The sequence below is a fragment of the Gymnoscopelus braueri genome, assembly GCF_963280865.1.
Source record: "Gymnoscopelus braueri genome assembly, chromosome: 11".
Taxonomy (NCBI): Eukaryota; Metazoa; Chordata; class Actinopteri; order Myctophiformes; family Myctophidae; genus Gymnoscopelus; species Gymnoscopelus braueri.
The window spans coordinates 21,666,024-21,690,933 of NC_137613.1; the positions used below are offsets into that span (position 1 = coordinate 21,666,024).

The following is a 24,910-nucleotide window of genomic DNA, read 5'->3' on the forward strand; positions in this document are numbered from 1 at the left end:
GCAAGCATAAATCAGGTTTTAGCTCTTCCCATTCAGTTCCAGATGAGTGTTTTTTTGTTGCCTTTCCCCCACTGCTTGCTTCTTCTCCTCAGCAGGAACTGCGGCCCCCTGAGTGAGCGTTCAGCTGCACACGACTCCATTCTCAATGGGTTCATTTTCAATTTGCTCACTCAAAGGTTGTTATTATACTCTGACCTACAAATTGGAACTTCCTGCTAATACCCCATCATTTCTCCCGCTCCCCCTTTGAGCTCTGTAAAAGGGCTGCCTATATTTGCTTAACACACATCTGTGTGTCATTATCCTCTGTGCGTATGTGGCTGCACACATAGATGGCAGCACACTGAGACACATCCTCTCTCTCACACACACACACACGGCTACATTTCTCCACACAAAAATACTAACAGAGAGCGAGGCAGAGACACACGTCCACACCAACATTACACACACACACACACACACACACACACACACACACACACACACACACACACACACACACACACACACACACACACACACACACACACACACACACACACACACACACACACACACACACACACACACACACACACACACACACACACACACACACACACACACACACACACACACACACACACACACACACACACACACACACACACAGGATCCAGCTCTTCAATCTACTTTATCAGCTCCACGGGAACTATTTAAAGCTGTGTCAACTTCAATACAAACTGTATGTGAATCAAGGCATTACAACAGTAACAGAGGAGACTGGCCGTGACTACTTTACGACAGTGGCAGAGCAGTTTAAACAACCCAATCAATCATTTCAATAGCGTTCTGGACGTCCCAGCGATCATCTATATCAACATGGCAGCACTGCCTTTAAAATTAACAGCACCTAAAGCATCTCATGATGAAAATGGATCCCTAATAGTTAAATTCTCCCCCCCTTAAATGTCATCTGCAATATGAGGGCCACATTCTCAGGGTTGAATTCATTTTGGGATGGTTTGGGATGGTTTGGGATGGTTTTACAATAGACTGAAGCTTGTTAAGGTGCATCTAAATACAGGGCCGTAGTAGATTCCAGATGTGAGATGTGATTTATGAAGAAAACGTTCCATAGTCGATAAGTCCGGCTTCCCTTCAAAAATGGAAAATGCTGCCTGTGAGTGATAATCAACGACTTGCACATTCAAGTCATTCCCTTCCAATTGTACCTACATACCTTGTACTCACGCAGAGATAACAATATCCAATTACCTCCAATTGAAAATGATAAACGGCTGGTTCATGAGACTCTGCAGTCATTAGAGGCCACGGTCAAATGTTCTCGGGCCGATATCGCAGGGTCAAATGTCAGAGGAGGGGTCTGTTTCACAGCGGGCCGACCAGCAGGTCAGATGACCCCTGTTTTGACCTAAGGGGGGCAGCCCGCTTCATCGCTTTAATATGGACTCATTACATTAGAGAGGACTGCTCTCTGAACAGTAATATATGGGCCCTGCAGAAGTCTGGTGACCAGGCTGTGAAGACTTGGTCAGTCAGACTGGTGAGAGGAAGGGACAGAGAGACAGAGAGAGGGACAGACAGAGAGAGAGAGAGACAGAGACAGAGGAAGGAGAAAGGAAAAGGTGAAGAAAAATAAATAAAGAGAAAGGTACAGACGGAGAGAACGATAGAAAGTAAGAGGGCCAGCGTGAAAAGAGAGACAGTAGGAAATAAATGTTAGATAGCCATCTATCTGTAGATAGAGAGACAAGGAGGAAATAAAAGGATAGAGAGACAAGAATATGGTGGAGGTGAGGGTGTGGGTGTGGGTGTGGGTGTGTGTGTGTGTGTGTGTGTGTGTGTGTGTGTGTGTGTGTGTGTGTGTGTGTGTGCGCGCGCGGTGGGGGGGTATCTCCATGAACAACCACAGACCACCCTCTCATCGTCTCTCAGAGAAAATTAAATATTGATCACTCCGAGCAGTGCGAGACAATGGAGCGGGGAGAGATAGAGCAGAGAGCGGGTGGGGAAATAAATAAATATATACATCAAATCAAGGGGAGGACCGACAGGCAATTCAAGAGCAGTCTAAATGGGGAAACGGGGATTTATCTTTCGCTACCTTTTTTTATCTTCATTTTGACTGCCATAGGTGGGGGTTGGGGTTGTAGCACGAAAGGTGTGCCGCTACGCTACTCTCACAAAGGCTTTGACCGAGTCCCACCACGGCATGGGTGAAAAACATGGCAATGGCCCCCAACACTGCACGAGCTCTAATCCGTCTTTTATTTGCTTTGTTTTTGTCTCATATTCTGGATATTCAATATTAACCAATTAGACCTGAAGCCGATTCTACATGTCTCCTAAATCCCAACAGTATTCTGAAAAATTTATGTTTCTAAATCAGTGGTGCTCAATATTTTTCATGTCAAGAACCCCCAGAATTATATGTATTTGGCCACGGATCCCCATCTCAAAATATGTTGTTCCAGGGATCCCAGAAGCAAAGATTTTAGTTAAAAATGTTCGCTTAAAAAATATATATATTCAAAGATTTGCACACATTTTCACTATTTTTCAAAAATAGCAGATCTACAAGCTCATAGCGCGGCACTCGGTGCCGAGCTATGAGCTTGTAGATCTGCTATTTTTGAATAGCCAAAGTGTAAAATAATGCTTTTTAGCTCAAATAAAACAATGACAGATGCGTTCCAGGTCTTAATGGGTTAATCAAGGATTCTTCTTGTGAGTGGCAATACTATTGTCCACATTACCATTACAGAGACCTGTTAAATAACAGCTCTTAGTGACACACCCTTACAGTCATAGAGGCCCAGGCTCTAGAGTTACACAGAGAGACAGTTAAGAGGAAGGGAAGCTGCAGGGAATGCCTTAAAGGTCGTTATCACGCTGGATTCTTCCTTCAATTAGAGCAGTAAATTCTCAGGAAAACGATGCTGCTGATTAAATAGCTTAACCTCTCTAACAGGAGTTCATAACCTTTTGACCCACAGTCCATGAAATGACTATTATGACAAACGGGGGTTATAGTGGCAACGATTAAAGTATTAAGGGTGTTGGGAAGCGAAGACGAAAGGAAATGGGTTTCCATTTAGTCTGGTAAGCCTTTTCTTTGTAGATTATCTAGTTATTTTAGTTTTTTTTTCTTTCCGTATAACCCTCCAAAATATGTATTTTGTCAGACTCAAGGCACGTCAGTTACAATGGTAGTACTAGGCACCCATGGGTGCCATGATCCTCCGATCAGCGCCAGCCTGATCAGGGGATCAGACCAGCAATCAGTTATTAGTCTAGCAACTTGATGGGTCAATATGCTTCCGTTAGGAAGCTCTCAACGTCATCTATTTAGTACCGCTGGTCCTTAAACAGATGTTGAGGGAGATTATCCATGGTGGTTCAAAATGTACCTCGTCAGGGCTGGAGGCCTGGTATGTGCGGTTGTCGTCGCTGAAGTCCTGGTCAGCCTCGGCGGATTCCGGCTCCCCATTGACGACGGCGTGCGACTCGTACACGGGCGTGACGTTGTGACACAAGGCAATGGCCTTCACGGCCTCGTGGATGCGGCTGGAGACGCTCTTGCGGACCTTCGGAGTCGGACCAGTCGCCTGGGACTTTTGTGACGGCGCGGTGCCGCTGGCGCTGCCGTTGGATGGCTGGGGGGCCACCTGTCCATGCAAAGGTATAATCACACATTGCACAAAGTTTGATAAATGCAGAACAAAAATAGGTTGCTTCATTCACTTCAGCTTTCATCAATCTAGGCTACTTTTGATCTGAGCTCAGGCTGTACACGCATATCTATGCTATACTAGAATAATAGGGTGACCACCTCAAAATAGTCCATTTGCAGAACAGAAGAACCTCTGTTGCGGGACAATGCAGGACGGGGGGGGGGGGTTGGTCGGATGGACAGAAAGACAATAATAATTTTTGAACGGGTAGCTCAGTCAGTAGAGCACTCGCCATTCAACCACATGGTCATGGGTTCGATCCCGGGCACCAGCAACTCAGCATATGAGTAGCACAGCTTGGTTTCGGCAAGTCGAGCGGTAAGTACTGGGAGCTGATGGTAGGTGTTGCGCTACACCTCAGCAATCCATCTCCCAGGGGTCAAGCGCATTGTTAAACGGGCATAGACAATAAGCCTCTCCAACCTACTTACGTGCTTAATAATTTGTTATTTCATTTATTATTAGCCTAAATGCCTTGATTTCGTATGCTGTAGCAGCACATTTTGTTACCCCTGTTGTTAACAGTATGGAATCTTTCTTATGTCATTTTAACAGGCTTAAAAACACATCTCATACAGGAAAAGAATAATTATGCAAAGAAGCTTAGGCTCAAAAAGCCTACAATCAGGATGGGCCAACATTGTTGCATTTTGAACCGCTGCTTTTAAAACAAGGTTGTAAATTAATGTGTTCTTACTTTTTACTGCATTCTTGTAGGAAATGGACAGCATTAGGTGTGATTAGATGTAATCCCATTGATATTACAGCTACACAGAGCAACAGAGGCAGCATTACAAGCATTATCTGTTATATCTGTTTTGAATAAGACAAATTGTAAACCATCGAACCGTCGAACATAAACGCTGAAACTTTACTTGCTGTAATGACTTAAGATTGGAGGACGCAGGGTACACGTGTTCATGTAGCTTGTTCAAATCCATAGACTGGCGGAACGCTTATCCCATAGTCTGGAGGGACAAATTGCTCTGCGATTATATTAATCAGCATGTCAGCATGCACAAGAAATATGATGCTAATTGGCCTAGTAGAATACAAGAATAGCTGCGGACAGACACAGAGGGCCGAACGCATGATCTCTTGGCGTAGATAAATACTACAATACTGTACATGACCCGTTTAGGCGAAAAAACTTTAATTGGAATATTTTTGCATAAAGGCTCAAGTAGTGGACATGTCACTGGAAGGTCGCTCTAATATTATATTATATTCTCTAATATCAGTGCCAGCATTAGCAATAGCGAAAGAGTGCAAAACTCCCCCCAATGAGACGTGCTGTAAATAAGATATTGCAACCTGTCCGGTTAAATAAATAAAACCCAGATAAAAGGGAGCACTCCCTCTGAGTTACAGGATAAGTCCTGGATTAAACCCCACATTCAGGGCCAATTCAATTTGACAGCCCTTTACAAGCTAAATGATACCGCAACACAGGAAAACGCTGCATCACCATCTTTATCATGTCATATCTGGTTTGAGGGTCTTTTATGTTTCCCCCCCTCCTCTGACAACTCCCATCAATTTAGCTCTGTGTCGGTGCGCGAAACAGGCAGACGGCCGACAGTGCCAGCTGGGTTTGACAGGGGCTGATGTGCTCCAGTGGAGCATATGAATTTGGCTTATTATTAACCTTCAGTCCTGCCAGGGCAGAGCGAGAGAGAGAGGGAACTCCTACAAGGATGTGAGATGACAAGGCTTCACGGAAAGCAATTGTGTGTTTTACTGGAGAGATCAGTGAGTCAGACTGTCTGACATGTTACCGTGGGCTTGCAATGGCATGTCATACAGTATGTTTACACAGGGTATATACATGAGTAAGTATGGTTTATTTCTAGGGACAGATATATAACAATATGGATATGTTCCATATAAGCAACACGGTTGTTTGAGTATTTTAGTAATTTTAAAATCATAGCAGCCAGTTTCCAGTGTCTGTCCTTTGAGCAAGTTACTAGACACCTAGATGGAAGTTTGATTCCCTTGCTCAGAGGCATATTATATGGCACCGCCAACACCAGGGATTTAACCAGGAAACTACCTCACCTCTTGGCAACGTCATCCGACTAATCAACTTAGATCTACTATTTTTGCCAAAATGTTTACCTTTTATGACATGCCCAGAATAGGGACGCTAGGGTTCGTGTGGTTAACTAATCTTTAAAGAAAATACATCCAATCTCTATAATGGCCTGACACAGCCTTGCAAAAGCAGGGTGATGCTAAAAAACACTAGTCATCTTTCATTAGCTGTGCCTCGAAACGTGAGTGCAGGCAGATGGTTTCAACCAGCTGTTTGGAGCAAGCAGAGTCTGAACAATATGATTCTGTCAAAACTTCCAGCCTGATCTGAGCGACCCAGAGAGGAATACCCAGGCGTACAACAGCGAGAGCTCAGGGACACAATATTATGAATGAACAATATAGGCCCTCTTTCCTGGAAGATATCATCCATTCACCAATATTGGAGTACTGGATATTGATTAAACAGAGAGATGGGGAACAGAGGGAGGGGAGGTAAAGAGATAATATAGTTTGCGGGGAATATTTGTCCCTTGCGCAAAGATTCTGATCCAAGCCACATTTCATTTAGATCATGGGTGAGTGGTTAGGATGTAGGTATTCCGGTAAATAAAAATAACTTTCATCACCTGTGCGTATGACTGGATTATGTGACTCTGTATCTCATCCATGGTGTCAGTTCCATATGATACGGTTCCCAGGTGCAGTCGCTTGAAGATCATCTCATTCTGCGTTAGAGTGCCTGCAGTGCACGAAAGGACCACACACACAAGCACAAAACCTTTTCAAAAGGAAAACAATTGCTGAGGAACTGACAAAATGCTTCATAAATGAATGTATTTATCTACTACTTGATACTTTTCATGGCTATACGTATGTTATTGCAATTGGGAAAATAAATACAGAACCACCTGCCACTTCACTGCTTTCATTTAAGTTGAACTACTGTATTTCAAATATCAACCCATCATGGTTTGATTGTGTGGAATGTGTCATCATAACAAATATTCCATTAAATATCTGAGTTGATGGCACTTCATGTATAGAAAATATCTTAATTATCAAACTGTTGCACAGATTCTGGATTGTTCATTAAAATATGAAAGTGTTAAGTGTTTTTACACTGTCAAGTTAAATTAAAAGTCTGAATTTGTACTACTATTGCAAAAACACCAACGTACAGCTACATACGCGTATACAGACACAGACCCATCCACCCAGAAAATCCTCAGTATCAATTCATCAATTTCTAGGTAACTTCGGGAGTGTATAAATGCAACCAAATGGACCCGCAAGGGTCGATTTGGTTACATTTGTACATTCCCTGAGTTAAACTAACACGTAAGATTCTACAGTGCACAAAGACACACAAAAAGCTGAAAACAGCAGCAGAATGTCTAAATATCCAATGCATCATGAGACATGCAAGGGGGGGGGGGGGGGGGTGTGACTGCCGTCTCATTGACCTAATCTAATTACCCATATGGGTTCCCTGTCCTCTCTAACTAACAGACAAGACGCATCACCGCATACAAAGAGACTGAGTGAGCGCTCAGACTACTAGCGAAAAGAAAAAGAACGAAAAAAGGATTGCGATTGAAAATGGGGCCAATGGCCTCGTTTAATGGATGTCGGTTGCCAGAATGTGTATTGATAGAGCGTAAACCTGATTAGAGGGCATCTACCTTCCAATAACATTACAGCCACAGGGTTATCCAATTCTAATGGATTGATTGTTTGTTCCTCTTTTCCATGTGCTTTAACTATCAACGTGGATAAATAGGCTCTGAAGCCAATCTATTCCCCACCTAGATCACGACGGGGCGAGACAAAGAAGCATGCTGAGACCACCATGGGAGTTTATCACAGCGATACAATGTCTGGCATTAGGGAAAGAAATGCTCGTAAGCCACGTGGAGGGTGGGCCTGAATGTCACGTTAATTCTGTGTTTTTTTGGGGGAAATGTTACACATCAGACATAGACGATGGATGGAGGAGTATATCTGTTACTTGTACTGAATTAGCCCATTTCAGAATAACATTGTAAATTAGGTCATGTCATAATTGTGACCGGCTGTTAAAACTTTCAACAGTTTTACTCAAAAACGATGTGTCAATTATTATTTTGTATTTTTCTCCCAAATAAGTCATTATGCCAATTCCCCCATGTCCCTGTCACTATCTACTGGCTGTTCTTGGGGAGATTCTGTGTGCTCCTACCTGTTTTGTCCGTCAGCAGGTACACTATTCGGCCCAGTTCTTCAGGGATGGTGCTAGTCCGAACGACGGTACCAGGGATGTTCTCGTCCTTCATGATCATCCAGCCATAGGCAGACTTTCCCATGTCCAGGTTGACACGCAGGCTGGAGGCACAAAGTTTGATTGATTGATTGAATATTTTATTAGGCAAAAAAATAGTTAAACAGCACAGTTACATTTAAAATACTTAAAATACTGTCTAAAAGGTCCTTTCATGAAAGTCCTTGCGGTCTCGTTTCCAACGAGGTCCTTGGTATCAATTCATAGACATATATAGTGGCACCACAGTTCAAATATCAATACAAAAAAACTGAAAAAGATAACACTATGTACAACAAAAAATTCAAAGGGGGGGGAAATTAAATAAAAAACTATATGTACAAGAACGCTCCCTCTAGTTTTGTGACTGTGGGTGTCGCTAACTTTTTGGAGGTATTTACTCAGATATGAGGGAATAGGGGGCATATCGGGCAAATTTGCATTTACAAATTTGAAGACCAATCCCATTTTTTGTTGTTTAACCCTGTCTTCTACCCTGAGCCAGCCTAGGCTGGCAAAATGGGTGGGAGAAAGGTGGGTCATGGGCCCCAGTCCGAGGAGTAGCTGAATCAGTTTTTTTGGGAGGTTTGAAGCTTAGTCTTCAGTGCCAAGAGGTGCAAGCAAAGTCAAAAAGGGGCTGAATCAGGGCCCCTGAGAGGGTCCTGAGGGCCTGAGGGTTGACAAAAGAGGAAACTCTGCCCATAAATCTGGTTCTCTGGTTTACTCTTTTGACCACCTTTGTAGCCATGCTTTCACCTGTCAGGTATTTGTCAAGAACACAACCCAAATAGGTAATCTCTTCTTTGCTAGAGATAATTGTGTCATCGACTTTGACCTTGAAATCATTTACATTCATCCGTCTGAGGGAATGTTTGGTCCCAAAGAGAATGAATTCAGTTTTCCCAAGGTGTAGTGACAGTTTGTTATCGGTAAGCCAAGTACGGATTTTGGAGAGTTTGGAGCTGAGAGCTTCCTCAACTTGCAACTCGTCCTCTCCCGAGATCAGGAGTGCCGAGTCATCAGCGAACAGGAACAATTTGCAGTTACAGGCAGCATTCATGTCGTTAATGTATAGAAGGAACAGTAACGGCCCTAGAATGCTGCCTTGAGGAACCCTGCAGCTCACCGGGAGGGATGAGGACATGGTTCCGTTGATGTCAACCACTTGTTCTCTCCCCTCCAAGTAAGATCTCATTCAGTTTAGAGATGTGCTATCAAAAGCTTATCAAGTAGAATTGATTAGTTTACAGTGTCGAACGCCTTTTGGAGGTCCAGCATGACCGTATTTGCAGTATTTGCAGTATTTGCCCGTATCTACCTCACGTTTGATGTAGTCGGTCAGATACAGTAGGCATGTGTCAGTGGAGTGGGAGGTTCTGAAGCCCTGAAGTGACAAGTGATAAGCTTACTTTAAACCTAAAACTAAAATTAAGTAGTGGTTGTGGTCATGGAATTAACTTACAACCATCAACAATTGACCATACTGTATTCACACAGCACCCTGTGGATGCATATTCTGCATTAAGAGTAAAAACCTTTCATTCAGAACATTTCTTGGCAATTGTATTCATGTGTATTTCCAATTAATGTTTGTAATGCATGATTTTCTTTCTTTTTACCTTTCTTTAAAAATAATTACTGCTATGAAAATTGACCGATGGGGGAAGAGATTGTTGAATGAGGTGAAATTGAATGTCAAAATATTGAAGAATTGAAGAATAACTTAACGGTCATAACGTAATACCTGATAGGGATGATGTAGGAGAACAGTACGACAAATCGGAATAGGTTCCGGAACCACGGACCCACAAACCCCTGCACTGCTACCATGACAACAGCCAAGACCACCTGGGCCAGGAACAGGGCCTTGGTAAGTCGGTTCAACTCCAAGTCCAGTAGGCCAACCTGAAGGGATGAGAGGTCAGTCGTCAGGACATAGAGCTTCCACACACCTAACATTTTATTCTGGGAACAGCTTGTAGGGAAGTTGAACAAGGGGAGGGATTCAATCCCAGGTCAGGAAGGGGTAACATGTGGCAACAGACACACTACATATTATCTGTGGACACATGATGAGTAAATGTTTGATTCATTGTATGTTCCAACTGTTTAACAACAGTTGTCTTTGCCTTCAAAGTTAATAAACGTGCATAGCTAGGGAAAGACTACACAAATGTACAAATGTTTTTCTCGGCAGCAAAGCGTGAACGACATTTGTTTATTATGGTTCTTTCTCCTGGTAAAAAACACAAACTAAATCACTGTCACAACACTCCTTGAACACCAACAGCTGGTCAAAAGGGGCTTGAATGTGGAAAAGTTCCCATATTGAGATAACCCTCTTTTAAAAAAAAGAAGTAACAGGGTCAGAGTTTTCTTCTCAGTTTTCGAGTACAACTCCCTTCCAATGAAGGATGTGGGAAAATAATGTCAAGGCAAAGAGGAGCGCTTCCCCTCTCCTTGGCAGTGTTTGCAGCGAAGCCCCAAACACAGAGGGCCTTTCATCTGACACACCACGCTTACGAAAACACCAAAACATAACATCTCCCCCCACTGCTAAATAAAAGGAACGTCTCTGAAAAGGAGGGGAGGGGAGTGAACACGTATCAAAAGCAGAAAGGAGAATTCCTCCGCTGCCTGTAGTCCCGGTAGGCCGGCCCCCAACGTTCCCCAGAGAGCTGGGAGAGTGACTGATTTATCAGTCGCTGTTCAAACTCACTCAGTAGCAGAGCAAGGGGGGAAGGGGGTTGGAGTGTAAGAGATGGAGTTGGGAGGGCACCTCTCCCCATCCTGGTGCCTCGCTACATGGTTCATGCTTGAGGTATTGAGAAAAATAAGGGGGTTTGCTAGGATTAAAATGAAGAAAAATTAAGACAGAGAGAGAACAGCGCCTTGCCTGAAAAACAGAGGGATCCCCTTTTTTGCATGAACAATGGCCGGTCTTAAATTTTCCTAGACTTGCCGAGGATCAGATGAAGTCATTATTCATTCAGTCAAGGAGGAGAAAAAAAGGACTCAATTACCTCAACCTAAAGATGCTATCAATGAATAAAAGTGCATATTTTAGCCCATTCATCCCAGAACTCATTAAAAGTGAAAGGAATGAGTCAATCTTCCTGTGCTGCTTGTATTTTTGCATGTGTGTGAAATCTGATGAAGAATCACTGCCCTGGGCCATGAATATTCATCCAGCTAGAACCTTAGAGCATCGGGACTTCAGAGAGCAAAGCGCTTGTGAGAGAGAATCAAGAAAGTCTGTGAAATAAACTCATATTGATTCAAGGTGTTGTGAGAATGTGACGAAAATCTGAGGAGATCAGAATTATCACAACTAAGTCAAACTTCAAACGGTCAATCTATGCTTAAGAATAGCTTCTGGCCAAACAACATTGTCCTGTCTCTTTACTTTGAAGGCGGTCTGTCTAACAATATTGTGACAAAGAGTGAATCTATTCCTGTAGGATAGATCAAGTGCAGGCATTGTCCTGGCCGGTGTCACAACAGATTATATGAGGCCAAAACATTCTTGTGACTTTAGCCGCACTGTATTGACTTTCTCCCCACAATCTCCAGTCGCCGTATTGGCACTTCTGACATCATCTCCTTGAAATATTGAATTCCTCTCAGCCATGGAGCTTATACAAAACGCTGCTGCCCCAAAACCCCACCCCCACAACCCCCTGCCGTTCGACCGGCAACATCAGCATTCTTATTAAAAGACACTCGTGTCGTGTCAAGACAAAACAAACAAATAAATAAATAAATAGTAATGCACCGCAGTCATGCGTCTGTGTCACTGCACAACCATGAGCTTTGGAACAACAGACAAGGTACGTGCAAAACTTAGAAATGTCATAGTATGGGCAGGGATAGTCTTAAAACATTGCCAAAACAGTGCCAGCCAGATCTCGAACACACCCTCCCTCCAACCTACTCTATCAGATGACCTGTTTCTATCTGAACTGACGGTCTTCCGCGTCAAATCTTATATTTGCGCAGAAGCACATTTTCATTAATCTCCTTGCAATCTGAGGGACAAAACGCTCGATGGGGATTCTGCAGGATTAACTTTCGGACTGAAAATGTCATTTAAATCCTCGGTTAGTTAATTTCCCTCTTGGTTAATTAGCGTCTGCCGGCGACCTTTTGCATTGACAGGTCCAACTTTATCTGGAAAGTCAAGGTTAAAAAACCACCTCACCAAAGTGATTGATTAGTGATTAGAGACAAGGGTAGGGAGAGAGAGAGAGGGAGAGAGAGGGTAAAAAGAGGCAAGAAAACTTTTGAGTGTGTGCTACCTTGCTATATAGTAATATCTTCAGAGTTAATTTAACTCTAAAGGCGGTTACACACCGGCGAAATGCGAATATACGCAAAATTCTGACTCGTTCCGAATAATTAAAAGACGCTTTTTCGCTCCATGTAAGCTTGCATTGACTTTATAAGGTTTTAAAAAAAACGTATTATTCGCATGAAAAAATCGCCCCGGTGTGTAAGGACCTTAAGAGTGTACCAAATGTACACTGTGCACTGCCAGGGTTCCAAATGGATACATTAACAGAGGTTTTTTATTATGTAAGCCTTATACCGTAGCTTCAGTTGCATTTCAGAGGCATTTATACAGTATTTATGCAAACACCATGTTATCATGCTTTTAGAGTCATGTTTCTTACACATCAAATCCATTTAAAGGCCCAAAACTATGACCATGCTGTAAATGGCGTCTACACTGTTAAAACTAGTTAAACACAGTGTAAAAAGTGACCGTTATGGGAAAAGAACACTGTGTAGTTCTTGTACACTTACTGTACACTAAGTATTTAGAGCATCTGTGTTATCAGGGTTTTTAGGTATATAGATCCAGATTTAGGTGTATTTTGGTCATATGCATCTGCCAATAGTTTGAGAGGTGATTAGAAGTTCTCCTAATTGTCATACCTTTTTCTGTTGTTTGTAATCACATCCTTGGTTAATCATATGAAAAATATTCTTTCTGTCTTTCATTAATTGCATCTGTGAACAATGCTCATGCTGGAATCACAGAGGGTTCTCTTTGTCTATAGATAGCAAAACAAAAAAAGTCTTCACCTTGTTCTTGGCGGAGGACGTGTTCAGTACACTTCTGGTCTCTTTGCCTGTGTAGATCACCACCCCTATCACTGTGCCTGCCAAGGACGGAGACAAGGAAAGTAATGCTGCTCATTAACTGGACCACACACACACACACACACACACACACACACACACACCTCTCTCTCCCTCTCTCTCTCTCTCACACACATCCACATAACAACATAGATGTACACGCACACACACACACGCACGCACACACACACAGAGTCATCTCAGTCAATTAAGATGAACTGCATGAGAAGAAACACAATAAGGCTGAGGCAGCTCTCCTTCATAGCCACTCAACCCAACAGTCAGGCACAACTTTAATACGTTTAGGCTCCCAGACCTTCAACCCATCCTATGGAAGCTCATAAAACCAGATCAATATGCTACTACCTTTATTTGCCGATTCATTAAGGTGGCCTTATTACAAAGGATTAATGAGTCATTAATATTAAACGAGCTTAATGGGGGGAGTAAGGGTACTAATAAACATAAATACAGCCTCTGGAAGCCCCTGGAAACTATGACAGGAGAAGAGAAGAGAAGAGGTCACTAATTTGAAAGTAACTACAAAGTAATGAATCATTCCCTTAGACTTCCAACTTGGTAAAAAAAAAAAGGGGGAAAAAATGAAAACATGTGACAAATGGTCTGTGTCGCAGCATGGTGAAGCCTTTTCATTTAAACATGCGAACAACTGAGCCTCTTGTCACAGCTGGACGCACACGGTTCATAAGAGAATGAATCCAGTAGCGATCCAGACCATTCAGAGTAATAGGCACAGAACACCACTGTGAACATTATCAGGTGTCCTTCAAGGAGACCGTTGTAGAGGACAATGACACTCTCAACCAAAGGATGATGTCAGGCGTACAAGTCAGACTCAGAGTTTGTGTGTAACACATAGAGAGCGATTGAGTGTGTGTATGTGTGCCAGAGAGAGAGAAAAATAGAGTATTTTGTGTGTGTGTGTGTGTGTGAGTGTTGGTCAAGGTCAGGCCAGGGTGGAGTGGGACACCGCAAATCAATGGTGTGGCCATCGCTGTGAGTGTCACACACTCTCAACTGACACAAGCGTTCTGTGGGGAATCGCTTAGCGGTAGTTAAAAGAGGAGGATTACCTCAACCGTACATTTTGGAGAGTTTTTCCAAAGTGCGGATAGTCGTTTCAGGACCAACCTCCATCAAGGTTTAATGTCATGGGACTGGACAGTAAAGGGTATCAACACAGCTTGAATGTCGCAGTCGGGAGTCAGAATTATTTTAATCATCAGTCAATCAGTGCAATAAATGAACAGGCATTTTGTGTTGGTGAGATTGGTGTGAAGCTTGCCTATACCTTTCAGGTCCACAGCACATATTCACACATGGCACAAAAAGGGACAGGAAAATAAGGGGTTATCAAATCAACGTACGCTAAATGCCTAAAACAAAGTTGCAGTGAATTTCTTACCAGTTTTATGATGGAACAATAAAGTGCCACTTAACCATTTAAGCCCTATATGCTTCACTGTACAACAAAAAGTGAAAGTAGATGATCTAAAAAGTACCAACACGTCGCAATGCAATGTGTTGTGGACTTGTAGTCTGACCTATTTTTGCTAACCCTTATTTTTGATGTCTTGATGCTTGATGTTTTGTGTAAAGCACTTTTAATTGTCTTGTGTTGAAATGTGCAATACAAATAAGACTTGCCCTGGCCTTGCCTTGCTTTACATTGTATGAAGCCTCCTGGGTGCCAGGGTCCACATTTTATGGACCTAAAATGAATGTTAGGCCAATTCACTTATCATTTACTTACCAGATGCAACAACTGTGCTGGCCCAAAGGGTGTTCTCAATATTTAGGCTCTCATGGATCTGAGGGTCACTGTCCTCCTGAAGAGAATAGCCACACACACACAAAGAGTTTCATATTTTCCAATCAACAATGAGTTATTTTGAGGTATTACTTACATTTATCTACAAAAATCAGAAAATAGTTTAAATGAGTAGTCTTGTCCAATGTCATTCCTAGTTCCTAGTAAGTTAAGTATGTATATACTGTAAATTATCATCTATCTGGAAAATGTTGGGGTACGTTTTAAACATACTACAGTTACAGTATTATAGTAAACTGTTCATGGTCTTTAAACCATGTCTTCATACGAACAAAGTTTAATTTATCCTGATTGGATGGGATTGGAGCAAGCGGGGAGCTTGAGCACTTGCAACCTTTACTTGTGTATCATTAATATCCAGAACAAGCACCTGACACTACAAAGTACTACCATAGCAATGTGGTACCTCCTTTATCAATACAACTCCCACTAGATTATGGGCGAGAGATACAGGCTGCCTTTTTAAAAACAGCATAATGAAGAGTGAGCAGAGATTTCAGTGATAAATAAACCCCTGGAGAGCGTCTTGTTTCACCCCCCGCTACACACGCACTTAACCAACCCGCTCCCTTCCTCTCTTAAATAAAGACAAATGCTGAAAATGGCTCGAGTCAAGACTGCAGAGTTACGGGTTCCAGTTTCGTCTCAAATTGCCTGCCCGATATGATAATTATGATACCTAAGCACCCACATCCTGTCAATCCCACTAAAACATGGGAAGAGGAGCATGAGGAATAAATGGCAGGTTAGCAGAATGCTTGACCGCCCCGACATTGGCATTGTACCAAGGTCCTCATAACTGCTGAATGCAGAGCGGGAGGGAGGCAGTCAGGGAGCAAAGACGCACAACTGGCAAGATCCATCTCAAGGAAGGAAGAAGAAAGAGAGACAAAGAGAGAAAAGAAAAAATAAGAGACAAAAAAAAGAACACAGGGGGAAACAAATAAATCCTCATAAAAAGGTATGCTCATTTGCTGAGGGTCTGTGGGAACCTAGGCCCCCCCATCTCATCCCCACCCCAACCCCCGTCCTGCTCGGACTAAAAGCACACGTTATGCAAAAAGAAGGCTGCGGAGGATGAATGAGAAGGAGGAAGTGCTCGCTCACTAAGCCTGGTGTGTGGCCAAGAGTGAAGACCAGCCACAAAGCCTGTCTTTGTACTGGGGCTCTCCTCTCCGTGGGGGCCACGCTAATCTGCTATTAATAAAAAAAAAAAAGAAGAAGAAAATTCACAGAGCAAAGAGAAGGGATGGATGGAGCGACAGAGCTGGAAGGGACCTGCCTGTGATGTAAGAGGCAGGCCTGCAGGAGATAGCGGAAACCCGACAAAGAGAGACGGACACACACACACACAGCCCTCATTGTTGCCGTTCGTCAACACATTGCGGCGATACGCACCAGTCGTGTCAATTTCTGATTTCTACAAAGAAAAAAAATCATTCACACGTGTGTTTTAAGAATAATTGTTTTCCTGGTGAGGAGAACAACATATCAGTGAGTCACTCTACCCTGGTGAAGTTTCCCTCGAAGCTGTGGATGTCCAGCTGGGGCTTCTGGGCGTAGACGTAGGCAATGATGGAGAAGAGGTCCTAAGGGGACAATGGGAAATGAGAGATAAGAGATGAGCGTTCAATAGCAATCACTGATCAGTCAAAGCAGAAGTTAACAATATCGCATCCACAAATTCCACAATTCACTGAGACGGCAACAGGAGGTAAATTCAAACCTTTGCTTTAGCAGTGATGATTTCACTCTTGCACCCCTGCGTTTGTTGCTTATAACATTTGGCAATGTAGGGTTTTTGTTGGTGAATATGCCAATTTTTTCCATATAGCCATGCCAAAGGAGATGGGTTTAAATTAGAGGGAATAACGCAGCAATATCAAAACAATTCCATCAGCCAATACAAACACAAGAGAAATATGACATCACTCTACCATCATCTCATTCCTCCTGCTATCAAAATGTTGTCAGACTGCAGCTATAACCCTATGAAGGATCGAACACCTAACACCGGCCCTCACTCCCAAGTGGCACAACAAAAATTGATTGTAAATATTAAATTATTCAGCCAGGCAGGCAGCCTCTGCAGCACCAGGCGGCCCTCAGTCATGCTCAGATAGTGTAGTGCTGGTGAGAACATGGGCAAAGTGGTTTAGAGGTGGCGTGGGGGGGGATTATTTTACTGGGCCCCCAATGGAGAATAAGGTTGCTCCAACCCCTTACAGATGACAGCATAAAAGGACATGATGGAACCGTGTCAGGTGCAGAGACATGGACAGAGATTTGACGGTTTCTGTTTCACTGGTGCTTTTATTTGGGCTTAATTCAAATTTGGTATTGTGACAGTATTGATTATTCTGTCTTCATTTTGCTAATGACCAAACAGGCGTTACAAGTTGTGTTTTACTGAAAAGTGTTCCGTTCCCTGTTCTCCAAATCTATGTAGTACTAGTATTATAGCTCCACAGTTATGTTCTACACTCTACACTACAGCTTAAGGTACAACTAGCTACCAGATTGTCCTGGGTAGCTTTGTGTGACTCATTTTCCTACAGAGGCATGTATCGAGGCTGGGCTCCAACAAAGCTATGCTTTAGGGCTCCATTCCCATCGGGGTCATCCATGCCGAAAATGTACACTGATGTAGTCCATGAGCCAGAGCCCCAAAATTGAGCAATGATTATCGAAAGAGTGGGCAAAACCAAACCTATATTAATTTGTTCATAGGGTCAATACGAGTAAATAAATATATGATAACCTTTCCACAGGAGCAGCTTTTTCATGGTTATCACACATTTTGTTATTTTCCCCATACGTACATGACAGGTGAAAAAATGACAAAATTTAAAAAATTGTTATCATAATGAAACTTCCCCAGTTGATTACTTACATGAAGACAATGATTTATTGTATTACAAGTTTTCTGAAATTGTATATTTAAATATGCAAATTAGGCATTTAGTCCATGAGCCAGAGCCCCAAAATTGAGCCAGATATTGAATATTCCCTCGGTAAAAACCTTTGACTCCAGCATCTTAACAAAATGAAATAAGAATGTTGACTCTGGCTTTGTCCAATGTTCCAATGTTGATTCTGGAAAGTTATGCAAATTCAGGCATATTTTCCTAATGCCTAATTTGCATATTTAAATATACAATTTCAGAAAACTTGTAATACGATAAATCATTGTCTTCATGTAAGTAATCAACTCAGGAAGTTTCATTATGATAACTCTTTTTTAAATTTTGTCATTTTTTCACCTGTCATGTACTATGGGAAAAATAACAAAATGTGTGATAACCATGAAAAAGCTGCTCCTGTGGAAAGGTTATCATATATTTATTTACTCGTATTGACCCTATGAACAATTTAATATAGGTATGGTTTTGCCCACTCTTTCGATAATGAAATCTTGTCTGGCTCATGGACTAATGGTGCAGCAAAGAGCTTTGAATAAGAATGGCCACTAAATGTCATTGGTATGGGACATGTGTGCATTCCAGTCAGTTCAAGTACAGGCTGCAACATACTTCTTGATGAAACAAACTTCGGCAAGATCATAAGAACAAAATTACATAAATGCGATGAAAACAAACAAACGCATTGCTTTGTCAAAGTTCTCTTCGGCGCTTCTTGCACCTCCAATATTTTTTTTTGGGGGGGGGCCCGGGGCCAGGAATCAAACCTGGGAACTTCTGCTCTCTCAGGCAGGCTCTCTACCCATTCAGCTATTGCCACCCCCCACTCATTCAGCAATCAGAGCCACATCAAGTATAAAACTATTTTGTCTGCAGAGAACGTGTTCAGTTTCAGCTATAAATACAAAAAGTGAATTTTGAAGTATGCTGCAGCCTTTAGTCTTCCATTTCACAATGGAAGTATTGCTACCAGGAAGACACTATCATGGGACCTTTTCACTGCTGATACTGGTGAAGTGTATTATACTTATGTCTTGCCAAGACATAACACTACACAGAACCTAACACCTTTTTCTTTGATATCTGACATGACATAAGTGGGTCTTGTTAGCAGACATTCGTATTGGGGGAAATCTCTAATGCCAACACCCTATTCAAGCCAGGGATTAGGCTGATATGTGATACCACTATGGATATCAGAGCAACCCTGGTTGAAAGGATGATAACATAGCACGTGGCGGGTTTTAATAAAGACCAAAAGAAACGCATCCATCGCTATCATTAAGCCACTAGAAACCTTATAGGGATGTTAGTCCTCTCAATCATCAAATGACTTAGTTAAACTTTAATTGTGTGATCACATTAAGTGGGGAAAAAAATATCTTAAATCTTAAAGTGTTGAGTATCACCTCCAGTTAAAAGGAAGCTACGGTCAAGGTCTAGGTTGTTCCTGCTGTCTGTCACTGCTGACTGGGTTTCCATTACAGCTCAGAGCTGACTGCACTCAGATGACTGATGCTTTTAGAGATAAAGTCAACTTGCTATAGAGCACCGAAGTCTGACGTAATTTACTCATCCTACCTGGGTCATGTCCCCCCCCCCCCCCCCATTCTGAATTCCCATAGACGTGTTTAATATCGCGTCATATAAGAACTGTGTTCCAACTTCCAAAAATAAACAAATGAGCCGGGTGGTTGGCTCATATGGATATGAAGCATCAACTGACAGCGAGAAAACGCTAATGTTACAGCCGCCGAATTAATTGAATTTTTGCCAGAAACGGACTGTATCAAATATGAATGACCGACTATCGTAAACGATACAGAGCCACCTTCCTGAATATATATCGGCGCGACAGTTTGTTTATTTTTGGACCGCAATTCTCATATGAGACGTAATTTTTCATCAAGAAAATACTTCCGTGGCCCAGGGGATGAGTGAGTGACGTCAGGACTTCGGTACTCAATCCACTTGTTTTGGTATTCAGGCATTGGGTTTGTGGTTTTTGAGTCATTTGACAGTATTCATAATTTCAGTCCTTGTAACTGTTCATTACAAAGAGTAATTACATAGGGAAATCTGACTGATGCCAGACATAGCAATCCTATTGCTAGTTCCCATAAAGCATGGCTAGCCTTAACTAATACCTACCTGTACTGCCATGCCAGACCTTGAGCTAGTTAGCAATTATATATTTTTTTACCTCCACCAGTTATGTTATTGTCTCAATCCATTTGTCTGTCTCTCTGTAAAATAGGCCTAATCAGATATTCTTCAAACTTGGTGAGAATTATCTGTAGGCTGCCCCGAAAAGATGAATTTGGGGTCAGAAACCTCAAAGGTCAAGGTCGGACAGATGGGCAGATTTTATTAAACTTGGGAATGACCAGGAGGCTGCCAAAAATAGATGATTAGCTTTTGGGTTCAAAAGGTCAGAGGACAAGGTCCCAATCAAGGCCACGGTCAAATCAATCTACTGAGCGCAATCTTTGTGGTTTCTTCTTGTGCAAGTATTTTATATTTTTTTGCCTCAAACTTGTATACATTTACATTATATGATGTATTGTGTAATCACATTGAGTAATTGTATAATAGCTTTACTTAGCTGGGCCTCATTCGAACTACATCAGCCCTTAGAATAACCTACTAGGGAACGATGCAAGTTGGAAATAAAATGCCCCACCCGGTTATGCAATAACCATTGTACTTGTTGTCAGGGCACTTGTTTAACACCTTTGAACACCTTGGTAGTAGCATCCTACCCGCCGCCTTTCTTTGTAAATATACCTTTTGATGCTACTACGTTTTTTAACCATATGTATTGTATTGTATGTATCTATTGTATTACTGATGAATTGAGTACAATGGAGACACACACATCCACATACACGTTTTATGCAGTTATAGATAGAATAGCCCTTTCAGCTATTATTACTGTATTCCTACCCCTAGTGCTGGAAGGCGTTGCGTACAGCCAACAGCAACTTTCAGTTTCCAGTCTGTTTCGCCATCCAGCTGATCTGTTCTGATGAAACACGAACCTGGAAAAAAGCACAAAAAAACAGACAAAGACAAACACTGTGTTCAGTCTATTGTATGTTTAGTATTGTGCACTATTGCTGCCCCCTTACACTTAAAATGAAGTGCTTTCCCCGTATCTTTTGTTCATAATATTACCTGTTGATATGTACCTGTGTTGAGGAAACAAAGTAATTTTCTGATTTAAATTTTGCATTAGACATAGTGAAGTTTTCAAACGGCATAGTAATGATGTATAAGATGGCGTATTTTGTTGGGTTATTTACCTTTCTTAATGTAGGAAAAAACATTTACTAGATATTTTAGTTTTTGCATTTAAGTGACTTTTTTTCCTCTACGCTCTACATTCTGATAAAAAACATTGCTATAGTGTTTGTTCTGTAACAGGAGTCTCCCCATCACTCCAGCTCTTTAGTAAACAGAAAATACATTTTCTGGTGGGACACCAATTTCATCCAATCAGGAAAGAGAACCCATTTATCAGGGTAAATTTATCAACGTTACAATTTTGTCTTGTTTTTGTTTCATCACTTCCAATTTCACTTGTTTATTCTGTATCCTTTATGAGTTCTCTTTGCTGATTGGATGAAATTGGTATCCTAACCTGAACATTTATTTTGTGTTTATATTACTAAAGAGCTGAAGAAACGGGGAGACTGTTACAGAATAAACACTCTAAAGCAATGATGATTATGGCAATATAGAGCTGTTTAACACACATTTTAACAAAACAATATCACAGCACCTTTAATATCTGTTGACTAGTTTTGGCAACTGTGGCATATGTGAGATATAATACAGACTATTTACCAATTTCAGAGCATTCTACATAAAATGTAGTGTTTCAATATTGCTGGTATGTCAATATTATATGATTATCTGCTATAAAAACTAAGAGTTGCAACATGCAATCATACACCAATTGAGCTGCACAAGTATGACATATAATCATACGCTACATATTAAAACACATGTACCAGATACAAATATGGAAACGTTACTGTAGTTAATTGACATATGGTCATAGATCACAGTACATAGAGCCTGTGGCTGTGAGAGGGCCACCCGAGGCGCACACAAGAGCCCAATAAATGCTCAGCAGTCGTGACCCGTATTGATCTGAGGTAATATTCCATATGAAACTGATGGATGAGAGTGACTATTTGACAGAGAGAGGTCAAAGGGCAGGCATAAATGGTCCCCAGAGAGTTAAGTATGATGGAAAACATTATCACAAGGAGGATGATTCATGGTTTCCTTCCGCTGCCGATGACAGGTCCTCTCCTCCTCGCTGAGATGTGTGTCTCCCGTGTTTATGTGTGCGTGTGCGTGCGTGCGTGTGCGTGTGACAGAGAGGAAGAAAAGTATTGATCGAACCAGTTCATGACAATAAGTATGTATTTTCAACTGAAAAATGTGTTGATGTATTGTGTATAAATTAATCATAATAAATAGTGAGTGAGTGAGTGAGTGAGTGAGTGAGTGAGTGAGTGAGTGAGTGAGTGAGTGAGTGAGTGAGTGTGTGTGTGTGTGTGTGTGTGTGTGTGTGTGTGTGTGTGTGTGTGTGTGTGTTTTAACATTCAACTCATGAAGACATCATCAGCGGTCTGCCATGCATATTGACAGATCAGAGATGGATGGACAGTTCCTCCTGCCCCTTAGAAAAAATGTGTGTCAATCTAACGAGTTTCATTGACTACATGGAATTCACATCATTAGTCACTGAAAGAATCTGGTCAGGTGGTTTCTAGTCTCTATGCTATGCATTTATGAAGAATTAACCCATTCAATCCGGGAAAGCATCTCTGTCATTTTAGATGTCTTTGGCTATTCAAAAATAGCAGATAAACAAGCTAAAAAAATGTTGCACATTTGCAAAAATTTTATGTGTATTTTTTAAAGCGAACATTTGTAAAATATTTTGATCCAGGGACCTCCAGAAGCAAAGATTTGAGTTAAAAATGTATATGTATTCAAAGATTTGCACAAATGTTCAAGAGTTTTCTAAAATAGCAAATCTAAAAGCTCATAGAGTGACACTCGGTGCCACGCTATGAGCTTGTAGATCTGCTATTTTTGAATAGCCAAACCATAAAATAATGGTTATAGCTCAAATCTAAAATGACACAGTTGCGTTCCCATGCACGCGCGCACAGCGCGCGTGCATGTGCGGACCCTAGCCTTATTCAAAAACGTATTTGTGGACCTTCAAGATTTGTTGTTGAGGACCCCTGTCATAGAGTGACACTCGGTGCCACGCTATGAGCTTGTAGATCTGCTATTTTTGAATAGCCAAACTATAAAATAATGGTTATAGCTCAAATCTAAAATGACACAGTTGCGTTCCCGGATTTAAAAAAAAAGCCCTATTTTGGATATACTGAAATTGAGAAATGATTTTACTTTTTTGATGACATCAGTATCAGCCATTACATATATCAGCCAAAGTGTTTAACCTTTTAAAAACTATTCAAAAATAGCTGATCTATAAGCTAACAATGCATCACAGGGCAACGTACACTGACTGCCATAGTGTCATGCAAGTATAGATGCTTGTTCTTTTTTCCACTCACTATTGATATATATCATATTACTTTGCTGCTGCTGCAATGTCCAAGGAGCCGAACAAAAGTCAATTTTACTCTTATTATATGTACCGTTCACAAGACAACAATTTCACAATAAAGGACCTTGAACCTTGAATGTGGTCTAAGCTTGTAGATCGTCAATTTCTTAAAATATTTTAATAAATAAAGTAAAGTTCAGTTTAAGTGTATTTTATATACTTATGTGCTTGTTCATTGTAAAATTAAAGCTAAACTTTCTTTTGACATATTGAAGTTTAATATATATAATTTAACAAAATATTTGATTCATTTGCAAATCAATTAAATGCGGTAGTCTAGGACTCTCCCAAACAGGGATTGTCATCGGACGCAAAGGTTTGGCATCGGTTGGGCTCCAATTCTATGATCCTCTAATATTTGTTCTACCCAGCACCAGCCTGCTTCACATTCTTAGCTGCACATTCTTTGACCTACTCACCATTTTTCTCAGATGTTCTCAGGAAAATCATGTCGGCAGGAATCCTCTGATTCTGCACAAAACAAAAAACCTAAATAATTTACACACTGTACAATAATGTGTAGATGACACAATGCTATTGAGCACAGTAGCAACAACCCTTAGAATCATCCTGAATAATTGAACAAGGTCACCACCTTGTCCAGAGAGTGACGGAGAGTCAGTTGTCTCAAGCCTTTGGAAGACACAGTGATGGAAATTTAACTTGTCCCACTGCCACCGGTGACAAGATTTCACATTGACCGAGTTGAAGTTAAAGATCATCGGCCTGACAGCTGAGAAGCAAGCAAGCCGCATTAAGTGTAATCTCGGATTCACTGTTGAGAGTGAGTGAGAGTATGGTAATGTGCTCCTAACTTTAGCCTAAGTGCTTGGCCAATTTGTTCTCTCCTAAAGATTGCCTATTGCATATTTCAAACCCCTGTGTAGCATACATTATCTAGTATTTATCATACTGTATATGAAGCATCATTTGACAGAATAGTGACTTATGTGAAGAGCGGTAAGTAAAAGGGAACACTTCAATCTTTTAGACAGCATCCAATCAGGCAACATGTTTGATGAAATTGGGCATGCAAACTCCATGCAGAAAAAATATTACATGCATGCAACTCTTCATTGATAAGGGTGTATTTACTAAGCACTGCTGATTAACCAGGTCAGGGCATGCTATAGGATGCAATTAATGCATGGGATAGATTTCTAATAATAGATAGATGTGGCAGTGTTACAGTGGGGCTATCTAGCCCCATTAACCCTTCTAATGTAGACATTAATGTCTATGTCTAAAGAA

The 24,910-nt window shown here is 41.5% G+C and overlaps 1 protein-coding gene across 4 annotated transcripts in view; it reads right to left on the bottom strand.

The window, feature by feature from the left end:
* atp9b (ATPase phospholipid transporting 9B) overlaps nucleotides 1-24,910 on the bottom strand; it is a gene marked incomplete at its 5' end in the record, with an annotated part of 53,093 nt that overhangs the window by 16,819 nt on the left and 11,364 nt on the right. For all 4 annotated transcript variants that reach the window (XM_080442139.1, XM_080442138.1, XM_080442141.1 and 1 more), the window contains 9 exons: nucleotides 3,417-3,674; nucleotides 6,407-6,519; nucleotides 7,999-8,141; nucleotides 9,821-9,981; nucleotides 13,165-13,241; nucleotides 14,996-15,071; nucleotides 16,582-16,662; nucleotides 20,941-21,035; nucleotides 24,079-24,130. In XM_080442139.1, the coding sequence (XP_080298265.1) occupies nucleotides 3,417-3,674; nucleotides 6,407-6,519; nucleotides 7,999-8,141; nucleotides 9,821-9,981; nucleotides 13,165-13,241; nucleotides 14,996-15,071; nucleotides 16,582-16,662; nucleotides 20,941-21,035; nucleotides 24,079-24,130 (1,056 nt within the window). The remainder of the gene's footprint in view (nucleotides 1-3,416; nucleotides 3,675-6,406; nucleotides 6,520-7,998; nucleotides 8,142-9,820; nucleotides 9,982-13,164; nucleotides 13,242-14,995; nucleotides 15,072-16,581; nucleotides 16,663-20,940; nucleotides 21,036-24,078; nucleotides 24,131-24,910) is intronic.